The 20224-nt window shown below is 41.4% G+C and overlaps 2 protein-coding genes and 6 non-coding genes across 8 annotated transcripts; 6 read left to right on the top strand and 2 right to left on the bottom strand.

Annotated features, from left to right (window-relative positions):
* The first annotated feature begins 2604 nt into the window (after window positions 1-2604).
* On the top strand, window positions 2605-2678 carry trnan-guu. Its single transcript has one exon. It is a non-coding gene; the product is annotated as a tRNA-Asn (tRNA).
* A 2770-nt stretch (window positions 2679-5448) lies between these two features.
* Window positions 5449-5521, top strand: trnad-guc. The gene has a single exon. It is a non-coding gene; the product is annotated as a tRNA-Asp (tRNA).
* Window positions 5522-5754: 233 nt separating this feature from the next.
* trnan-guu lies at window positions 5755-5828 on the top strand. The gene has a single exon. It is a non-coding gene; the product is annotated as a tRNA-Asn (tRNA).
* A 2767-nt stretch (window positions 5829-8595) lies between these two features.
* Window positions 8596-8667, top strand: trnad-guc. The gene has a single exon. It is a non-coding gene; the product is annotated as a tRNA-Asp (tRNA).
* Window positions 8668-8899: 232 nt separating this feature from the next.
* Window positions 8900-8973, top strand: trnan-guu. The gene has a single exon. It is a non-coding gene; the product is annotated as a tRNA-Asn (tRNA).
* Window positions 8974-13495: 4522 nt separating this feature from the next.
* LOC123490657 lies at window positions 13496-14381 on the bottom strand. Its single transcript, XM_045220555.1, has 2 exons — window positions 14101-14381; window positions 13496-13968 (listed from the first exon to the last, which is right to left on the bottom strand). Exons 1-2 carry the CDS (start codon window positions 14246-14248, stop codon window positions 13496-13498), a joined length of 621 nt encoding a protein of 206 aa, XP_045076490.1. The 5' UTR covers window positions 14249-14381.
* A 1987-nt stretch (window positions 14382-16368) lies between these two features.
* On the bottom strand, window positions 16369-17668 carry LOC121545576 (histidine-rich glycoprotein-like). The gene is made up of 4 exons (XM_041856217.2): window positions 17575-17668; window positions 17090-17140; window positions 16885-16931; window positions 16369-16705 (listed from the first exon to the last, which is right to left on the bottom strand). Exons 1-4 carry the CDS (start codon window positions 17666-17668, stop codon window positions 16430-16432), a joined length of 468 nt encoding a protein of 155 aa, XP_041712151.2. The 3' UTR covers window positions 16369-16429.
* A 1796-nt stretch (window positions 17669-19464) lies between these two features.
* trnan-guu lies at window positions 19465-19538 on the top strand. The gene has a single exon. It is a non-coding gene; the product is annotated as a tRNA-Asn (tRNA).
* The last annotated feature ends 686 nt before the right edge of the window (window positions 19539-20224 follow it).

Here is a 20224-nt window from a genome sequence, read left to right as displayed (position 1 = left end):
ATAATCAATGGAAATCAAATTTATCAACCCATGGAGGTCTGGATTTGGAGTCACCCTCAAAATTAAAGTGGAAAACCACACTACAGGTTGATCCAACTTTGATGTAATGTCCTTAAAACAAGTCAAAATGAGGCTCAGTAGTGTGTGTGGCCTCCACGTGCCTGTATGACCTCCCTACAACGCCTGGGCATGCTCCTGATGAGGTGGCGGATGGTCTCCTGAGGGATCTCCTCCCAGACCTGGACTAAAGCATCCGCCAACTCCTGGACAGTCTGTGGTGCAACGTGGCGTTGGTGGATGGAGCGAGACATGATGTCCCAGATGTGCTCAATTGGATTCAGGTCTGGGAACGGCCGGGCCAGTCCATAGCATCAATGGCGGCAGGTAGCTTAGTGGTTAAGAGCGTTGTGCCAGTAACCGAAAGGTTGCTGGTTCTAATCCCCGAGCTGACTAGTTGAAAAATCTGTCGATGTGCCCTTGAGCAAGGCACTTAACCCTAATTGCTCCTGTAAGTCGCTCTGGATAAGAGCGTCTGCTAAATGACCAATTATTATTTCTTGCAGGAACTGCTGACACACTCCAGCCACATGAGGTCTAGCATTGTCTTGCACTAGGAGGAACCCAGGGCCAACCGCACCAGCATATGGTCTCACAAGGGGTCTGAGGATCTCATCTCGGTACCTAATGGCAGTCAGGCTATCTCTGGCGAGCACATGGAGGGCTGTGCGGCCCCCCAAAGAAATGCCACCCCATACCATGACTGACCCACCGCCAAACCGGTCATGCTGGAGGATGTTGCATGCAGCAGAACGTTCTCCACGGCGTCTCCAGACTCTGTCACTTCTGTCACATGTGCTCAGTGTGAACCTGCTTTCATCTGTGAAGAGTACAGGGCGCCAGTGGCGAATTTGCCAATCTTGGTGTTCTCTGGCAAATGCGAAACGTCCTGCATGGTGTTGAGCTGTAAGCACAACCCCACATTGTGTTGTTTAAGTGTTCCCTTTATTTTTTTGAGCAGTGTGTATATATATATATATATATATATATATATATATATATATATATATAATATATTAATCAGGTTTGAGGAACAATAAATTCAGAATCTATTATCCACTCTTTTGTTAGACTGCTAGATCTTTTTCACATTTTCAGCAACCACATGAAGATACATCTTTGTATATGACCTTGTATAACTTTGAGAAAATTCAAAAAAATTCAAATGAGTGTATTTTGTCTCATTGGATGTGTGTTCAAAGTGGGCGCAGGACTTGTTTGTAGGTAAATGTTGGTATTGTGTTTGTGTGTGTGTGTTTGTTAGGGATGGGCATTTTAAAATATTATACTTTTCCGACAGGAATTTTTTCTGATATCTGCATAGTCGACATTCAAAAAACGTATAAAAAAAAAACTAACTTGACCAATCAGAATGTCACAAATGCCAAAGGCAGAGGTAGGCTACCACAATGGACAGGCTGTAATTCTCCGGTAGTTTTTGGCTAACAGCAAAGGTGAAAGAGAAGTCTGATTTTCGCCATGATTGATGGATTCAGTTTCAAAATACTTTTCTCGTGAGTGTTCTGCATTACTCTGTGTCAGGTCTTCTGGAACCTCTGTTATGTGCGCGATTGTAATTGCTATTTGAAGTGGAGAAAATAGGTTGTCAGGTCTGACTGGTGGGCTAAATGCGCTAGCTCAATGTACTGTCATAAAAACTTCATTTAATAGTTTGTTATTTTATTAAATGAAGAATTTCAATTGTCGTGGTATATCCCTGTATGTAATAATGTCTCAATGATAACTTAATTTAGAAAAAAACTTTTTAATTGTTAAAATAGGCCCACCCCCCAATAAAATTTTAACAAAAATGAAGACGCACACAAGTAATGGAATACTAAGGTCCGTTCGGATATTTAAATATTGAAATAACCGTGTTCTATGTGTGTAAGCGTGTTCTATATGTGTACTAAAATGGACGAACATTGAACGTGGGTTGCTGTTGTGTTAACTGATATTTGAACGTGGGTTGCTGTTGGGGGAGCTGATGTGTATATGCTGAATTGTTGTACACATTCAGTCCTCGTTAGTATAGTGGTCAGTATCCTGTAATATTCATATGTGTCACCATACTGAATTGTAATTGGATGCATCATACTGTGCAATGATTGGTTAAGACCACCCAGGTGGTGAGGTCATTCTAAGATGATCATGGCCAGAGACACATGGACATGCACGTTATAGCTAGTTAATAAAGAGGTACGTTTATAAATATCCTGTCGTCCTGCATTTTATTATTTTGTACAAAGCGTACAAAACAAGACCTATCCCCGCCTGTCACGCGGGAGACCGGGGTTCAATTCCCCGACGGGGAGGTGAACGTTTTAATATTATTTTTTTTACTTCCGTCTTTGAGATAAACTACGTATTATACGCTGTTCAGATGTTGACGTTACCCCTCTCTGTTTTGCCATACAATTTGACTGGAAGCTGAATATTTTTATCTCTGGATAAGGTAGTAGAATGTTTGCAACCAGGTACTTGTGGAGTGATTTCCACAAAATGAACGTGGTCCTGATTCCACCGGTGTCCTTCGTTAACAGCTCAGTCTCTGTGGCCCAATTGGTTAGCGCGTTAGACTGTTAATCTAAAGGTTGGTGGTTCAAGCCCACCCAGGGACGAGTATTTTTCCGTTTGTTGAGCTCTGGTGTAACAAGACCCTTCTGGACTGTAAATTTGCTTCTTTGTTACTTTGACCTGTGGTGTATTCTGTTGTTAGACGTGATTGGTGAGCTGTTGAACATAAAAGACAAGGAGTATGATATTTTACATCCTAGTAAAATGGGTGTCAGTGGCCTGTGATCATCAGTTGCTGAATAGCTTCACCATATATCTATACTTCATATAGAATGAGATTACAGACAGCCTGAGGTCAAAGGTCAGCTTCATATCAAGTCTGTCTCCTACCAACTCCATTTGAACATACAGCATGAGGACAGTCGCATTTAAACCACTGGTAAAATGGGTGGCGGTGGCCTGATTGTGTATATAAAGCAAAGGTCTGTGGTTTTATTACTCTAGATCTTGACCGTTCTGTTAGGAAAATATACACCTGTCTCAAAGGACCTTATCATTGTATATAGATAAGCATCCGGCTCAAAGGACCATATCATCAATATATATTAATCTGGCTCGGCGGACTATATCATTTAGTTATATATATATATATATATATATATATATATTTACACTGCTCAAAAAAATAAAGGGAACACTAAAATAACACATCCTAGATCTGAATGAATGAAATAATCTTATTAAATACTTTTTTCTTTATATAGTTGAATGTGCTGACAACAAAATCACACAAAAATAATCAATGGAAATCAAATTTATCAACCCATGGAGGTCTGGATTTGGAGTCACCCTCAAAATTAAAGTGGAAAACCACACTACAGGTTGATCCAACTTTGATGTAATGTCCTTAAAACAAGTCAAAATGAGGCTCAGTAGTGTGTGTGGCCTCCACGTGCCTGTATGACCTCCCTACAACGCCTGGGCATGCTCCTGATGAGGTGGCGGATGGTCTCCTGAGGGATCTCCTCCCAGACCTGGACTAAAGCATCCGCCAACTCCTGGACAGTCTGTGGTGCAACGTGGCGTTGGTGGATGGAGCGAGACATGATGTCCCAGATGTGCTCAATTGGATTCAGGTCTGGGGAACGGGCGGGCCAGTCCATAGCATCAATGGCGGCAGGTAGCTTAGTGGTTAAGAGCGTTGTGCCAGTAACCGAAAGGTTGCTGGTTCTAATCCCCGAGCTGACTAGTTGAAAAATCTGTCGATGTGCCCTTGAGCAAGGCACTTAACCCTAATTGCTCCTGTAAGTCGCTCTGGATAAGAGCGTCTGCTAAATGACCAATTATTATTATCTTGCAGGAACTGCTGACACACTCCAGCCACATGAGGTCTAGCATTGTCTTGCACTAGGAGGAACCCAGGGCCAACCGCACCAGCATATGGTCTCACAAGGGGTCTGAGGATCTCATCTCGGTACCTAATGGCAGTCAGGCTATCTCTGGCGAGCACATGGAGGGCTGTGCGGCCCCCCCAAAGAAATGCCACCCCATACCATGACTGACCCACCGCCAAACCGGTCATGCTGGAGGATGTTGCATGCAGCAGAACGTTCTCCACGGCGTCTCCAGACTCTGTCACTTCTGTCACATGTGCTCAGTGTGAACCTGCTTTCATCTGTGAAGAGTACAGGGCGCCAGTGGCGAATTTGCCAATCTTGGTGTTCTCTGGCAAATGCGAAACGTCCTGCATGGTGTTGAGCTGTAAGCACAACCCCCACATTGTGTTGTTTAAGTGTTCCCTTTATTTTTTTGAGCAGTGTATATATATATATATATATATATATATATATATATATATATATATAATATATTAATCAGGTTTGAGGAACAATAAATTCAGAATCTATTATCCACTCTTTTGTTAGACTGCTAGATCTTTTTCACATTTTCAGCAACCACATGAAGATACATCTTTGTATATGACCTTGTATAACTTTGAGAAAATTCAAAAAAATTCAAATGAGTGTATTTTGTCTCATTGGATGTGTGTTCAAAGTGGGCGCAGGACTTGTTTGTAGGTAAATGTTGGTATTGTGTTTGTGTGTGTGTGTTTGTTAGGGATGGGCATTTTAAAATATTATACTTTTCCGACAGGAATTTTTTCTGATATCTGCATAGTCGACATTCAAAAAACGTATAAAAAAAAACTAACTTGACCAATCAGAATGTCACAAATGCCAAAGGCAGAGGTAGGCTACCACAATGGACAGGCTGTAATTCTCCGGTAGTTTTTGGCTAACAGCAAAGGTGAAAGAGAAGTCTGATTTTCGCCATGATTGATGGATTCGGTTTCAAAATACTTTTCTCGTGAGTGTTCTGCATTACTCTGTGTCAGGTCTTCTGGAACCTCTGTTATGTGCGCGATTGTAATTGCTATTTGAAGTGGAGAAAATAGGTTGTCAGGTCTGACTGGTGGGCTAAATGCGCTAGCTCAATGTACTGTCATAAAAACTTCATTTAATAGTTTGTTATTTTATTAAATGAAGAATTTCAATTGTCATGGTATATCCCTGTATGTAATAATGTCTCAATGATAACTTAATTTAGAAAAAAACTTTTTAATTGTTAAAATAGGCCCACCCCCCCAATAAAATTTTAACAAAAATGAAGACGCACACAAGTAATGGAATACTAAGGTCCGTTCGGATATTTAAATATTGAAATAACCGTGTTCTATGTGTGTAAGCGTGTTCTATATGTGTACTAAAATGGACGAACATTGAACGTGGGTTGCTGTTGTGTTAACTGATATTTGAACGTGGGTTGCTGTTGGGGGAGCTGATGTGTATATGCTGAATTGTTGTACACATTCAGTCCTCGTTAGTATAGTGGTCAGTATCCCCGCCTGTCACGCGGGGAGACCGGGGTTCAATTCCCCGACGGGGAGGTGAACGTTTTAATATTTTTTTTTTTACTTCCGTCTTTGAGATAAGCTACGTATTATACGCTGTTCAGATGTTGACGTTACCCCTCTCTGTTTTGCCATACAATTTGACTGGAAGCTGAATATTTTTTATCTCTGGATAAGGTAGTAGAATGTTTGCAACCAGGTACTTGTGGAGTGATTTCCACAAAATGAACGTGGTCATGATTCCACCGGTGTCCTTCGTTAACAGCTCAGTCTCTGTGGCGCAATTGGTTAGCGCGTTAGACTGTTAATCTAAAGGTTGGTGGTTCAAGCCCACCCAGGGACGAGTATTTTTCCGTTTGTTGAGCTCTGGTGTAACAAGACCCTTCTGGACTGTAAATTTGCTTCTTTGTTACTTTGACCTGTGGTGTATTCTGTTGTTAGACGTGATTGGTGAGTTGTTGAACATAAAAGACAAGGAGTATGATATTTTACATCCTAGTAAAATGGGTGTCAGTGGCCTGTGATCATCAGTTGCTGAATAGCTTCACCATATATCTATACTTCATATAGAATGAGATTACAGACAGCCTGAGGTCAAAGGTCAGCTTCATATCAAGTCTGTCTCCTACCAACTCCTTTTGAACATACAGCATGAGGAAAGTCGCATTTAAACCACTGGTAAAATGGGTGGCGGTGGCCTGATTGTGTATATAAAGCAAAGGTCTGTGGTTTTATTACTCTAGATCTTGACCGTTCTGTTAGGAAAATATACATCTGTCTCAAAGGACCTTATCATTGTATATAGATAAGCATCCGGCTCAAAGGACCATATCATCAATATATATTAATCTGGCTCGGGGACTATATCATTTAGTTATATATATATATATATATATATTTATATAAATTACACTGCTCAAAAAAATAAAGGGAACACTAAAATAACACATCCTAGATCTGAATGAATGAAATAATCTTATTAAATACTTTTTTCTTTATATAGTTGAATGTGCTGACAACAAAATCACACAAAAATAATCAATGGAAATCAAATTTATCAACCCATGGAGGTCTGGATTTGGAGTCACCCTCAAAATTAAAGTGGAAAACCACACTACAGGTTGATCCAACTTTGATGTAATGTCCTTAAAACAAGTCAAAATGAGGCTCAGTAGTGTGTGTGGCCTCCACGTGCCTGTATGACCTCCCTACAACGCCTGGGCATGCTCCTGATGAGGTGGCGGATGGTCTCCTGAGGGATCTCCTCCCAGACCTGGACTAAAGCATCCGCCAACTCCTGGACAGTCTGTGGTGCAACGTGGCGTTGGTGGATGGAGCGAGACATGATGTCCCAGATGTGCTCAATTGGATTCAGGTCTGGGGAACGGGCGGGCCAGTCCATAGCATCAATGGCGGCAGGTAGCTTAGTGGTTAAGAGCGTTGTGCCAGTAACCGAAAGGTTGCTGGTTCTAATCCCCGAGCTGACTAGGTGAAAAATCTGTCGATGTGCCCTTGAGCAAGGCACTTAACCCTAATTGCTCCTGTAAGTCGCTCTGGATAAGAGCGTCTGCTAAATGACCAATTATTATTATCTTGCAGGAACTGCTGACACACTCCAGCCACATGAGGTCTAGCATTGTCTTGCACTAGGAGGAACCCAGGGCCAACCGCACCAGCATATGGTCTCACAAGGGGTCTGAGGATCTCATCTCGGTACCTAATGGCAGTCAGGCTATCTCTGGCGAGCACATGGAGGGCTGTGCGGCCCCCCAAAGAAATGCCACCCCATACCATGACTGACCCACCGCCAAACCGGTCATGCTGGAGGATGTTGCATGCAGCAGAACGTTCTCCACGGCGTCTCCAGACTCTGTCACTTCTGTCACATGTGCTCAGTGTGAACCTGCTTTCATCTGTGAAGAGTACAGGGCGCCAGTGGCGAATTTGCCAATCTTGGTGTTCTCTGGCAAATGCGAAACGTCCTGCATGGTGTTGAGCTGTAAGCACAACCCCCACATTGTGTTGTTTAAGTGTTCCCTTTATTTTTTTGAGCAGTGTATATATATATATATATATATATATATATATATATATATATATAATATATTAATCAGGTTTGAGGAACAATAAATTCAGAATCTATTATCCACTCTTTTGTTAGACTGCTAGATCTTTTTCACATTTTCAGCAACCACATGAAGATACATCTTTGTATATGACCTTGTATAACTTTGAGAAAATTCAAAAAAATTCAAATGAGTGTATTTTGTCTCATTGGATGTGTGTTCAAAGTGGGCGCAGGACTTGTTTGTAGGTAAATGTTGGTATTGTGTTTGTGTGTGTGTGTTTGTTAGGGATGGGCATTTTAAAATATTATACTTTTCCGACAGGAATTTTTTCTGATATCTGCATAGTCGACATTCAAAAAACGTATAAAAAAAAAACTAACTTGACCAATCAGAATGTCACAAATGCCAAAGGCAGAGGTAGGCTACCACAATGGACAGGCTGTAATTCTCCGGTAGTTTTTGGCTAACAGCAAAGGTGAAAGAGAAGTCTGATTTTCGCCATGATTGATGGATTCGGTTTCAAAATACTTTTCTCGTGAGTGTTCTGCATTACTCTGTGTCAGGTCTTCTGGAACCTCTGTTATGTGCGCGATTGTAATTGCTATTTGAAGTGGAGAAAATAGGTTGTCAGGTCTGACTGGTGGGCTAAATGCGCTAGCTCAATGTACTGTCATAAAAACTTCATTTAATAGTTTGTTATTTTATTAAATGAAGAATTTCAATTGTCATGGTATATCCCTGTATGTAATAATGTCTCAATGATAACTTAATTTAGAAAAAAACTTTTTAATTGTTAAAATAGGCCCACCCCCCAATAAAATTTTAACAAAAATGAAGACGCACACAAGTAATGGAATACTAAGGTCCGTTCGGATATTTAAATATTGAAATAACCGTGTTCTATGTGTGTAAGCGTGTTCTATATGTGTACTAAAATGGACGAACATTGAACGTGGGTTGCTGTTGTGTTAACTGATATTTGAACGTGGGTTGCTGTTGGGGGAGCTGATGTGTATATGCTGAATTGTTGTACACATTCAGTCCTCGTTAGTATAGTGGTCAGTATCCCCGCCTGTCACGCGGGAGACCGGGGTTCAATTCCCCGACGGGGAGGTGAACGTTTTAATATTATTTTTTTTACTTCCGTCTTTGAGATAAGCTACGTATTATACGCTGTTCAGATGTTGACGTTACCCCTCTCTGTTTTGCCATACAATTTGACTGGAAGCTGAATATTTTTATCTCTGGAGAAGGTAGTAGAATGTTTGCAACCAGGTACTTGTGGAGTGATTTCCACAAAATGAACGTGGTCCTGATTCCACCGGTGTCCTTCGTTAACAGCTCAGTCTCTGTGGCGCAATTGGTTAGCGCGTTAGACTGTTAATCTAAAGGTTGGTGGTTCAAGCCCACCCAGGGACGAGTATTTTTCCGTTTGTTGAGCTCTGGTGTAACAAGACCCTTCTGGACTGTAAATTTGCTTCTTTGTTACTTTGACCTGTGGTGTATTCTGTTGTTAGACGTGATTGGTGAGCTGTTGAACATAAAAGACAAGGAGTATGATATTTTACATCCTAGTAAAATGGGTGTCAGTGGCCTGTGATCATCAGTTGCTGAATAGCTTCACCATATATCTATACTTCATATAGAATGAGATTACAGACAGCCTGAGGTCAAAGGTCAGCTTCATATCAAGTCTGTCTCCTACCAACTCCTTTTGAACATACAGCATGAGGAAAGTCGCATTTAAACCACTGGTAAAATGGGTGGCGGTGGCCTGATTGTGTATATAAAGCAAAGGTCTGTGGTTTTATTACTCTAGATCTTGACCGTTCTGTTAGGAAAATATACATCTGTCTCAAAGGACCTTATCATTGTATATAGATAAGCATCCGGCTCAAAGGACCATATCATCAATATATATTAATCTGGCTCGGCGGACTATATCATTTAGTTATATATATATATATATATATATATATATATATATTTACACTGCTCAAAAAAATAAAGGGAACACTAAAATAACACATCCTAGATCTGAATGAATGAAATAATCTTATTAAATACTTTTTTCTTTATATAGTTGAATGTGCTGACAACAAAATCACACAAAAATAATCAATGGAAATCAAATTTATCAACCCATGGAGGTCTGGATTTGGAGTCACCCTCAAAATTAAAGTGGAAAACCACACTACAGGTTGATCCAACTTTGATGTAATGTCCTTAAAACAAGTCAAAATGAGGCTCAGTAGTGTGTGTGGCCTCCACGTGCCTGTATGACCTCCCTACAACGCCTGGGCATGCTCCTGATGAGGTGGCGGATGGTCTCCTGAGGGATCTCCTCCCAGACCTGGACTAAAGCATCCGCCAACTCCTGGACAGTCTGTGGTGCAACGTGGCGTTGGTGGATGGAGCGAGACATGATGTCCCAGATGTGCTCAATTGGATTCAGGTCTGGGGAACGGGCGGGCCAGTCCATAGCATCAATGGCGGCAGGTAGCTTAGTGGTTAAGAGCGTTGTGCCAGTAACCGAAAGGTTGCTGGTTCTAATCCCCGAGCTGACTAGTTGAAAAATCTGTCGATGTGCCCTTGAGCAAGGCACTTAACCCTAATTGCTCCTGTAAGTCGCTCTGGATAAGAGCGTCTGCTAAATGACCAATTATTATTATCTTGCAGGAACTGCTGACACACTCCAGCCACATGAGGTCTAGCATTGTCTTGCACTAGGAGGAACCCAGGGCCAACCGCACCAGCATATGGTCTCACAAGGGGTCTGAGGATCTCATCTCGGTACCTAATGGCAGTCAGGCTATCTCTGGCGAGCACATGGAGGGCTGTGCGGCCCCCAAAGAAATGCCACCCCATACCATGACTGACCCACCGCCAAACCGGTCATGCTGGAGGATGTTGCATGCAGCAGAACGTTCTCCACGGCGTCTCCAGACTCTGTCACTTCTGTCACATGTGCTCAGTGTGAACCTGCTTTCATCTGTGAAGAGTACAGGGCGCCAGTGGCGAATTTGCCAATCTTGGTGTTCTCTGGCAAATGCGAACGTCCTGCATGGTGTTGAGCTGTAAGCACAACCCCCACATTGTGTTGTTTAAGTGTTCCCTTTATTTTTTTGAGCAGTGTATATATATATATATATATATATATATATATATATATATATATTAATCAGGTTTGAGGAACAATAAATTCAGAATCTATTATCCACTCTTTTGTTAGACTGCTAGATCTTTTTCACATTTTCAGCAACCACATGAAGATACATCTTTGTATATGACCTTGTATAACTTTGAGAAAATTCAAAAAAATTCAAATGAGTGTATTTTGTCTCATTGGATGTGTGTTCAAAGTGGGCGCAGGACTTGTTTGTAGGTAAATGTTGGTATTGTGTTTGTGTGTGTGTGTTTGTTAGGGATGGGCATTTTAAAATATTATACTTTTCCGACAGGAATTTTTTCTGATATCTGCATAGTCGACATTCAAAAAACGTATAAAAAAAAAACTAACTTGACCAATCAGAATGTCACAAATGCCAAAGGCAGAGGTAGGCTACCACAATGGACAGGCTGTAATTCTCCGGTAGTTTTTGGCTAACAGCAAAGGTGAAAGAGAAGTCTGATTTTCGCCATGATTGATGGATTCGGTTTCAAAATACTTTTCTCGTGAGTGTTCTGCATTACTCTGTGTCAGGTCTTCTGGAACCTCTGTTATGTGCGCGATTGTAATTGCTATTTGAAGTGGAGAAAATAGGTTGTCAGGTCTGACTGGTGGGCTAAATGCGCTAGCTCAATGTACTGTCATAAAAACTTCATTTAATAGTTTGTTATTTTATTAAATGAAGAATTTCAATTGTCATGGTATATCCCTGTATGTAATAATGTCTCAATGATAACTTAATTTAGAAAAAAACTTTTTAATTGTTAAAATAGGCCCACCCCCCAATAAAATTTTAACAAAAATGAAGACGCACACAAGTAATGGAATACTAAGGTCCGTTCGGATATTTAAATATTGAAATAACCGTGTTCTATGTGTGTAAGCGTGTTCTATATGTGTACTAAAATGGACGAACATTGAACGTGGGTTGCTGTTGTGTTAACTGATATTTGAACGTGGGTTGCTGTTGGGGGAGCTGATGTGTATATGCTGAATTGTTGTACACATTCAGTCCTCGTTAGTATAGTGGTCAGTATCCCCGCCTGTCACGCGGGGGCCAGTCGCGTATAGCTGTAACAGCCGTTTTGTCGAAACAGCGCCACTGAATCAGTGTGTGGCCGAAAATATATTACATCCGTAGTGGTTTAGGACTACCATAGAGAATGAATGGGAAACGCTTTAGGGCTCTTTTTATTTTTTTTCAGGGCTGCCTTTTTCTTGAAACGCTTTTATTGGGGGTTCAATTCTAAACAAGGAAACTGTATTCTGATATTTTTTTCCCCATGTATTGGGGAATTGAATGATAGATTATAATTAGATTTTGTCACTATTGGTTTTATTTGATCATGCAGTGTATTTTCCCAAGCCCAAAACACAGTGTACTTGAAGTGTATTACTTGGAACGTTTATATTGTACCTTTGTACACTAAATAGTTATATTTACTATACTATTTAGTATAAGTATAATTCAGTGTTTTAATATAGACCCACTTTTACTTGCTATTTTTTGTATACTGATAACATATGATTGATGAATAATATTTCAGAACATTGATAATATACTCCAAATGTATTCAAAATATTATACATTCCCCATCTTATTTCAGGTGTACTAGTTTATATCCAGTGTATTAAAATAATAGTATTTTGTAATGGGATTTTCTGCTTTTGTGAAAGTGTTATTTTAAAGACCAAATTACTTCATTCATTTATGCTGATGTGAAATTAATTTAAAGATAACACCTTTCAAAATAATTAACACATTTATGTACTGCACATATTCTACCATAAGATTTTCCTCTTCAGTTAAAGATTGCAGTGGATTATTCTTACTTATCAGCCCTACCTGTTGAGGAAACAAAAGTACTTCATCCGATGACCTGGTAAAAACCTTCTTCAGCCCTGCAGTCGACTTGAATGCACAGACCAGCCTTTGACCTCCTTGCCAATCTTAACTTAGATTTAGGGTTACACAAACCAAACTTTTCTGTCAGTTGATTTTTCATGTACCTTGTGCCACAATGTAATTATAAGCAACCCTGTCTGACTTCATGTACAGTATGTTCAATATGTAAACATGAATTAAAGGCAAGAGAATTGTATTGAACTTCAAAATTGTTTTATTAAAAGATTATGGCCATTTTGTTTGTTTGTGTGTGTGTGTGTGTGTGTGGATGCGTGTGTGTGTGTGTAAATCAACATTTCCTCTTTTCATCCATCCATCTTTTCTTTTCATCATGATAAAAAGCAGATGCCTGGAACTCCTTCCAGGTCATTTCTTTCTCCATACCCTTGGCCTGGTAGAGGGAGAACAGCTTGGCAGGACAATAAATATATTTCCCTGCCACTCCGGGAACCCTGTGTGAATGTGAGGACTATTAGGGCCCTGTTTTAGTTCCAAATGGCAGAACCTGCACAAACGGCCAGAGGGTACCACATCTGCTGACTTCCTCTTTTGTTTGTCCTTCTGTTGTTCCACTTTCTGTTTTTATGGATTCAAGTTCTTGTTGAAAGAAGGGTGTTGACATGAAATCCTCAAAAAGACATTTTGGGTTTGTGAGGCCCTCTGCTCCATATGTTTTAAATACTTTGTGGAGCAGTAGAAGTACCTAACATGCCCACTCTGATAAAAATAATGAATTGAGGAGCCATCATTCATGTAACGGGACTTGGGTTGGCCACATGAAAGGCAGGTTTTTGTCATTTTTTTCTTTTGCTGCTGTTGTTGCTCTGACTGTTGCTGCTTTTCCATCAGTCCCAAAACAATTTTCTCTATGGCAGCTTCAGTAAAGGAGCATTTTGTGTGGGCAGTGCGGGTGGGTTCACAACTGCAGGTGGGAGTGCTGTTACAGGGACACAGGTTGTGTCACTACCCATGGTTAAGTGCTGCCACAGTTGTTGGGTCTCCAAGAGCTTTTCAGGACTGGTGTTAAGGGAGGAACTGGTGTTTTTTAATTTGGCCAGGTGTTTAATATACCTTCCAATGTGGTGTTTGGTGGTTGGGTGAAGCAGGCTGTTGGGGTCTGCACATGAACTTTGCACCATGGAAGCATAGTCAAAGTCCACCAGTTTCAGCATGTCCTTCTGTCCATGATGCCTGGCAAGCAGACCATCCATAGCCACCCTCATTGGGCCAGGCCACCGATTGTGGTCCAACACAAAGACCCGGCCACCAGTCTTGATAGGCCCCGTGCGTGCACTTCTTGGTGAGGCGGTCATAGGCAGTGGAGGTGTGCAGGGCAGATCTGAAAGAGAGGAACAGTTCTTCAGTGAAAGTAATTATGCAGAATGCATGTGTCTGCAAGCATATTTAGGTGCGTGTGACTGAGTTAGTGTGAGAGAGATATGCCTATGTTTGTGGTATTATTCTGAATTACCTATGTCCATCTGGGGCTCCTCAGTGCTTTCTCTCTTTAAAGCCTCAGTAGCAGGAGCTGCAGAATCAGGAAATCTGACAGTCGGCGGCAGCTGTGTTGCTGAGGGTTGACATTTCTCAACAGGGAGAGGGGTCAGGAATACGGACATGTCTGTCCTCTTCTGAGATCTGTGCTTTTCCCAGTCGAGAGGAACAGCACGGCACCCTTGCTCAACGTACTCGAGTCCAAACCTCTCTCCCGTGTCCCTGTTGGAGACTTGTAGTGCTGGATATTTGGCGCTCCCCGTCCACATTCACAGAGGCCATGTTCAAGTCTGTGATCAGTAGTGGGTCAAACACTGCAGGCAAAAACCACACCCGGCTGTTTGAGATCCACCAATCTCTGGAAATTCCAGCGTGCCACACCAGTCATACCCTGGGCCTGAAATAACTCTGGGGAGACTTTGTTCCCAGTCACCCACTGAGCCTGGTGGAAGTGGTAGCCCTCTTGCTGTGAAGTGCCTCTGATTGGAATCCACACGGGCACAGATGCCCCTTCACCCTGGACATGGTTGAGTTGCAGCGTGCCACCGTATCTGTACAGAATCCCATCCTCCCGTTCTGGGTCACTGAGACAGCCCCTCAGCATGTGGACTCGCTGGATCCTCCAGGCTTTCAGCATGGACGGTTTGAAGAGAGGGATGTCATTTACATCTTTTAACAGGTGGAAGTGAAGGAGAACTTCTTCCACTCTCTTCACAAGCTCTCGTGGCTGAGGGATCTTTGTCCTGCAGTGCTCCCGGATATGCTGCTTTGTTGGATTTGCTGGCACGATCCCACAGAAGACATAGGCCTCCTTCAGTCTCTTCAGATCCTGCTGATCCACAATTGTGAAGGCAGCCGAGAGGAACTGACAGAAAGAGCTGTATAAGGAATGATGCTCTGAGACACACTCCCGGCAGAATCGTCTCATACAGTGGAACAAGTCCAGCTTTACAGAGATGAACTCATTAAACTTTGACCTCGAAGCACAGATGTTGGTCAAGTCCCCGGATGTCACCTCTGCAACAGTAGCCTCTGTAGTCCTCCAGGCTTCCCTCAAAAGGTGCTCAGCTGGATGAGAATTCTGACCCTGAAGGCTGCACAGCAGTCTCTATGTACAAAGAAACATAACAATGTCCAGAAATAGAAGAGGATTAAAAAAAAGTTACATGATTAAATATATAATGAATTTTCTTCACTATTTGAGATTTAAATGAAATTATTAATATCATTAAATAACATATGTAAGCTGAAAAGGCTTATACAATTGTTAAACAAATTATATAATAAATACCTGTCCACCCAATGGTAATTGGCCTTTTCAATTCCAGCAGCAGTGTAGCGTGTGGCCAGACCTTCATACATGGGCTCCAAAGACCTTTCACTCTCGGACTGCACCATCACCCAAGAGATGATCATCCAGTTCTCGTTCATCACAGCATAAGATGACATTGTGCCTGATGTAAGAGTGACTTTCCTGGCAATCTTCCGGGTGTGGTCGGATCTCAACACCTGTCCAAATGTGCCCTGTAAGAGCTGCGTGATTGATGGCTCCTGCCTCTGAAACTCCTGCAGAAGACAGTCTGTAAGGTAATATGACGACACAGACATTCCACACCAGCCGTCTGTGTCTTCATACCCCCCAAATGCAGCAGGTGTACTGTCCCTCCTCAGGTATTTGCTGATGGTGCTCTGACCATACAACCCTGCCTCAGCATCCTTGATGTTCTGCACACTTAGCAGGTAGGCCAGGTTTGCTCTTTCATACTTTAGGTGCATCATCTCCATCAGCTGATTGGCCAGTGCGTCTTAATTCATCTACCACAGATTTACAGATCGCTTCTTGTAGGTAAGGGAGGGCTGGCAACATGTTGGTATACCTTTTAGGGAGCTTTGCCAGCCACAGAGGATTGTCAGCAAACCAATTCCTTTTGCATGCTTTGCAGCAAAGCCGAGATGCAAACAAGTAATATTGATTGACAATGCCAACAACCACTCGAGGCCTTCCTACACCTGATGAAGTTATCTGTGGTCGAGAACAACTGTGAAGACATGGGAGAACATAATTGTTTCTCAGCCTTCCCATGATGCTGTCATTCTCTGGTTTCCAGATGAAGAATGGATGTAGCTGGAAATATTTGGGGGATGGAAGCCCACAGGCAGTCTCAATGAGCTCAGGCTGAGGTGGTAGACGCCACAAAGAGACAGAGTTAGTAAGGTGCCTCACAGGTGGACTTCCCGGCCCAGTCCCATGGCTTCCAGCTCCATCTTCATCCATACCTTTTGCTGTTGAGAGCAGTTCCAGTGAATCATTTCTTGGTCATATCTGGGCAGTGGAAGTGAGGGTGGAAATCCAGGGCGTGTTGATGCTGGCGGCACAGGCTGAGATGCAGGGCGTGTTGATGCTGGTGGCACAGGCTGAGATGCAGGGCGTGTTGATGCTGGTGGCACAGGCTGAGATGCAGGGCGTGTTGATGCTGGTGGCACAGGCTGAGATGCAGGGCGTGTTGATGCTGGTGGCACAGGCTGAGATGCAGGGCGTGTTGGTGCTGGCGGCCCAGGCTGACGTGCAGGGTGTGTTGGTGCTGGAATCACAAATACCAAAAGGTAAAAAATCAACATGTAGACTACAGTGATTACTTACTTATAGTACACTTATTTCACAAATACACAATTGAATGACCTTGTAGACTAAATATATCATACATGCACATGCACAGAAATTCAGAGGACATGCAAAAAGGGAACTCAAATGAACACTTACCCTCATGGAGACGGAGGTTTTGATGGACATGTTGTCATGAACATGTCCTTTTGATTTTGTTAGTAGAACACAAGCAAAATAACAATTAGGAACATGGCCAGAACATAGCCAGAACAAAGCCAGAACAAGGCCAAAATAATAACCAAGGTATATTGTTAGGCAGAATAATTCAGTGAATAGTCCTGCCAAACTGATGGAGAAAAACCTCTGCCAGTAGACACAGATGGTGCTCCTACAGCTGCTGATGCTGGTGAATCTGAAATAAAGTTTAACATACACACACATGATCTTGGTTGCAAGCAGTTACATTACAGTTTACAATGAGTAGATTTGAAGTAATTTGCCTAAAGTAGCAACGATACACAATAGTTAATGTAGTTGTCAAAATAGCTAGAAAATAAGTGACACATAATTCCTCACAAATGTAGCACAACTATTTGTTGAATAATCCTTACATTCCTAACTCAAATGGAAACTCAGTAAAATGGTTATGTGTTTAAAAAATACATAGAAAACATGTTTAACTCAGAGCATGGTCTGGATTTTGGAAGGTGAAATACTCAGTATAGCTTTCTCCAGGAAAACTTCATTCATCCATTGCTATGCAATAAAACATAATGAAAACCAAAAAAGATATATGATGCCACAAGCAATATTTTTTCAGATGATTTGTGTTTACTTTTGACATACCTTGGGAGTAAGGAGTTGCAGTAGAGGCTGGTGATGCAACGGTTGATGGCAATGACTCTTTTTTCATTAGCAGGTACTGCTGCAGTTTGTGCATTTTTTGAACCTGTACCACATTTCCTTGACATAATGAAGAAAGCGTACCCAGCAGCTCTGCTCTCCCATATTTCTCCCCATGTACTTTTGGCCCGATTACCAAAGCCAACCAGAGTGTCACAATCTGAGGTCACAGCAGGAGAATTCGTTTTGTGAGACTCAAACTTTGAAAGCTCCTCAATATCTTTGAAGCTCATGGCATATTCCAAAAAGGACTGCAAACTGATTTTGCTGCTCCTCTGTACTGAAAATGGCCTGCCTCTTTTTCTTTTTCCAAATTTTTGATGAGGTACATAGTGTATCCAACATCATTTTCCAGCAGCCACCTGAAGGACTTGCCTCTGTACTTCCCAAACTGTATGTACTCCCCCAACACCTCAGCTTTATCTGACACATCCCCCCTCTTTGTAAGACAACGCTGATGGCAATTCTTCCTGACAACCTCTTCCTTCAGAGGAGCAGACTTGTCCTGCATAGAAGGGTTGTCTTTGATCTTCTTGGCGGCATCAGAGGGGACTTGTAGAAGGTAACCTAACGCGCCTCCGAAAGGGGTAACTTGGACCTTGCCAGGGAAAAACACCGAAGGCCTGTGTGACATGTTAATCTAAATGATGAAGCAAAGAGTAAACAAAATTAATTATTTAATTATTTTTAATGATACCTTTCAGGCTAATGTACTAATTATACAGTACAATGTATAATATACACACACAACCTTCAACTATACAGATCTATAACCAATCCCCAAATATACACAACCTCATCTGGACAAACCAATACCCCTCCCCACATATACACTGGACAACACTTGCAATAGTAATTAACAATTAACAATCTTGTAATTAACTTTATTATGAACTATAGCTTTCAGACTATTCTGTAATATCTATACAGAAATAGCTACATCATTTAAGTGACTTATTATGAATGCATTCACATTGTATAATTCGTGAAAACATAGAATACTTGTTTATTTAGATCGCGCTATAATACTATAATACTTACAAATATATATGAGAAACGTATAGTTTCCACAAGTCCACGTTTCATTCAGATTACGTTCTAACAAAAATTACTCTGAATATCCGCTGTATTTACTATTATTGCATTATTAAAAAGATCCGAAGACAAATAAAAAAAAGACAATCGATGATAAAGAACTCATATTTTGTATGTAAAAACACGACTTACCTTTGGCAGTCCTTACGAATTAGAAGCTGTTGTGTGTCTGACGTAGCTAAAACCGCTAATGTAACAAAACGTAAAATGCTCGGATCAAATGCTGAAATGTAAAAGAAATTCACCAATCAGAAAAAGTAAATAAGGCTCAGATGAGTTGTTCCCGGGTGTTTGTTGTGGTTCGTTGTAATTCGGCTATTATCTTCGCCACCTCTTGCGTAAAACCTGCCACAGCGCCTCGGAGGGCATACGTGGCCATACATATATTGCATCCGTAGTGGTTTAGCACTACCATAGGGAATGAATGGGAAACGCTTTAGGGCACTTTAGCTAAAGAATCCTCGGCTCCCGCGCGGGAGACCGGGGTTCAATTCCCCGACGGGGAGGTGAACGTTTTAATATTATTTTTTTTACTTCCGTCTTTGAGATAAGCTACGTATTATACGCTGTTCAGATGTTGACGTTACCCCTCTCTGTTTTGCCATACAATTTGACTGGAAGCTGAATATTTTTATCTCTGGAGAAGGTAGTAGAATGTTTGCAACCAGGTACTTGTGGAGTGATTTCCACAAAATGAACGTGGTCCTGATTCCACCGGTGTCCTTCGTTAACAGCTCAGTCTCTGTGGCGCAATTGGTTAGCGCGTTAGACTGTTAATCTAAAGGTTGGTGGTTCAAGCCCACCCAGGGACGAGTATTTTTCCGTTTGTTGAGCTCTGGTGTAACAAGACCCTTCTGGACTGTAAATTTGCTTCTTTGTTACTTTGACCTGTGGTGTATTCTGTTGTTAGACGTGATTGGTGAGCTGTTGAACATAAAAGACAAGGAGTATGATATTTTACATCCTAGTAAAATGGGTGTCAGTGGCCTGTGATCATCAGTTGCTGAATAGCTTCACCATATATCTATACTTCATATAGAATGAGATTACAGACAGCCTGAGGTCAAAGGTCAGCTTCATATCAAGTCTGTCTCCTACCAACTCCTTTTGAACATACAGCATGAGGAAAGTCGCATTTAAACCACTGGTAAAATGGGTGGCGGTGGCCTGATTGTGTATATAAAGCAAAGGTCTGTGGTTTTATTACTCTAGATCTTGACCGTTCTGTTAGGAAAATATACATCTGTCTCAAAGGACCTTATCATTGTATATAGATAAGCATCCGGCTCAAAGGACCATATCATCAATATATATTAATCTGGCTCGGGGACTATATCATTTAGTTATATATATATATATATATATATATATATTTACACTGCTCAAAAAAATAAAGGAACACTAAAATAACACATCCTAGATCTGAATGAATGAAATAATCTTATTAAATACTTTTTTCTTTATATAGTTGAATGTGCCGACAACAAAATCACACAAA

Source organism: Coregonus clupeaformis, unplaced genomic scaffold (genome assembly GCF_020615455.1).
Source record: "Coregonus clupeaformis isolate EN_2021a unplaced genomic scaffold, ASM2061545v1 scaf4311, whole genome shotgun sequence".
NCBI classification, from domain to species: Eukaryota; Metazoa; Chordata; class Actinopteri; order Salmoniformes; family Salmonidae; genus Coregonus; species Coregonus clupeaformis.
Note: the sequence above shows the minus strand (reverse complement) of the source record. Positions and strands in the feature narration are given on the sequence as shown.

Bases quoted from the DNA above. Each gene is read 5' to 3' on its own strand.
- LOC123490657 (XM_045220555.1), bottom strand. From the start codon at position 14,248: ATGTCCGTATTCCTGACCCCTCTCCCTGTTGAGAAATGTCAACCCTCA. The intron at 13,969-14,100 runs GTAATTCAGAAT...CCTCTCTTTCAG, and splicing joins GGAGCCCCAGATGGACATAG to ATCTGCCCTGCACACCTCCA.
- LOC121545576 (XM_041856217.2), bottom strand. From the start codon at position 17,668: ATGCACAAACTGCAGCAGTACCTGCTAATGAAAAAAGAGTCATTGCCA. The intron at 17,141-17,574 runs GTATGTCAAAAG...ACTTTATTTCAG, and splicing joins TGCAACTCCTTACTCCCAAG to ATTCACCAGCATCAGCAGCT. The intron at 16,932-17,089 runs GTTTTTCTCCAT...CAAAATCAAAAG, and splicing joins ATCTGTGTCTACTGGCAGAG to GACATGTTCATGACAACATG.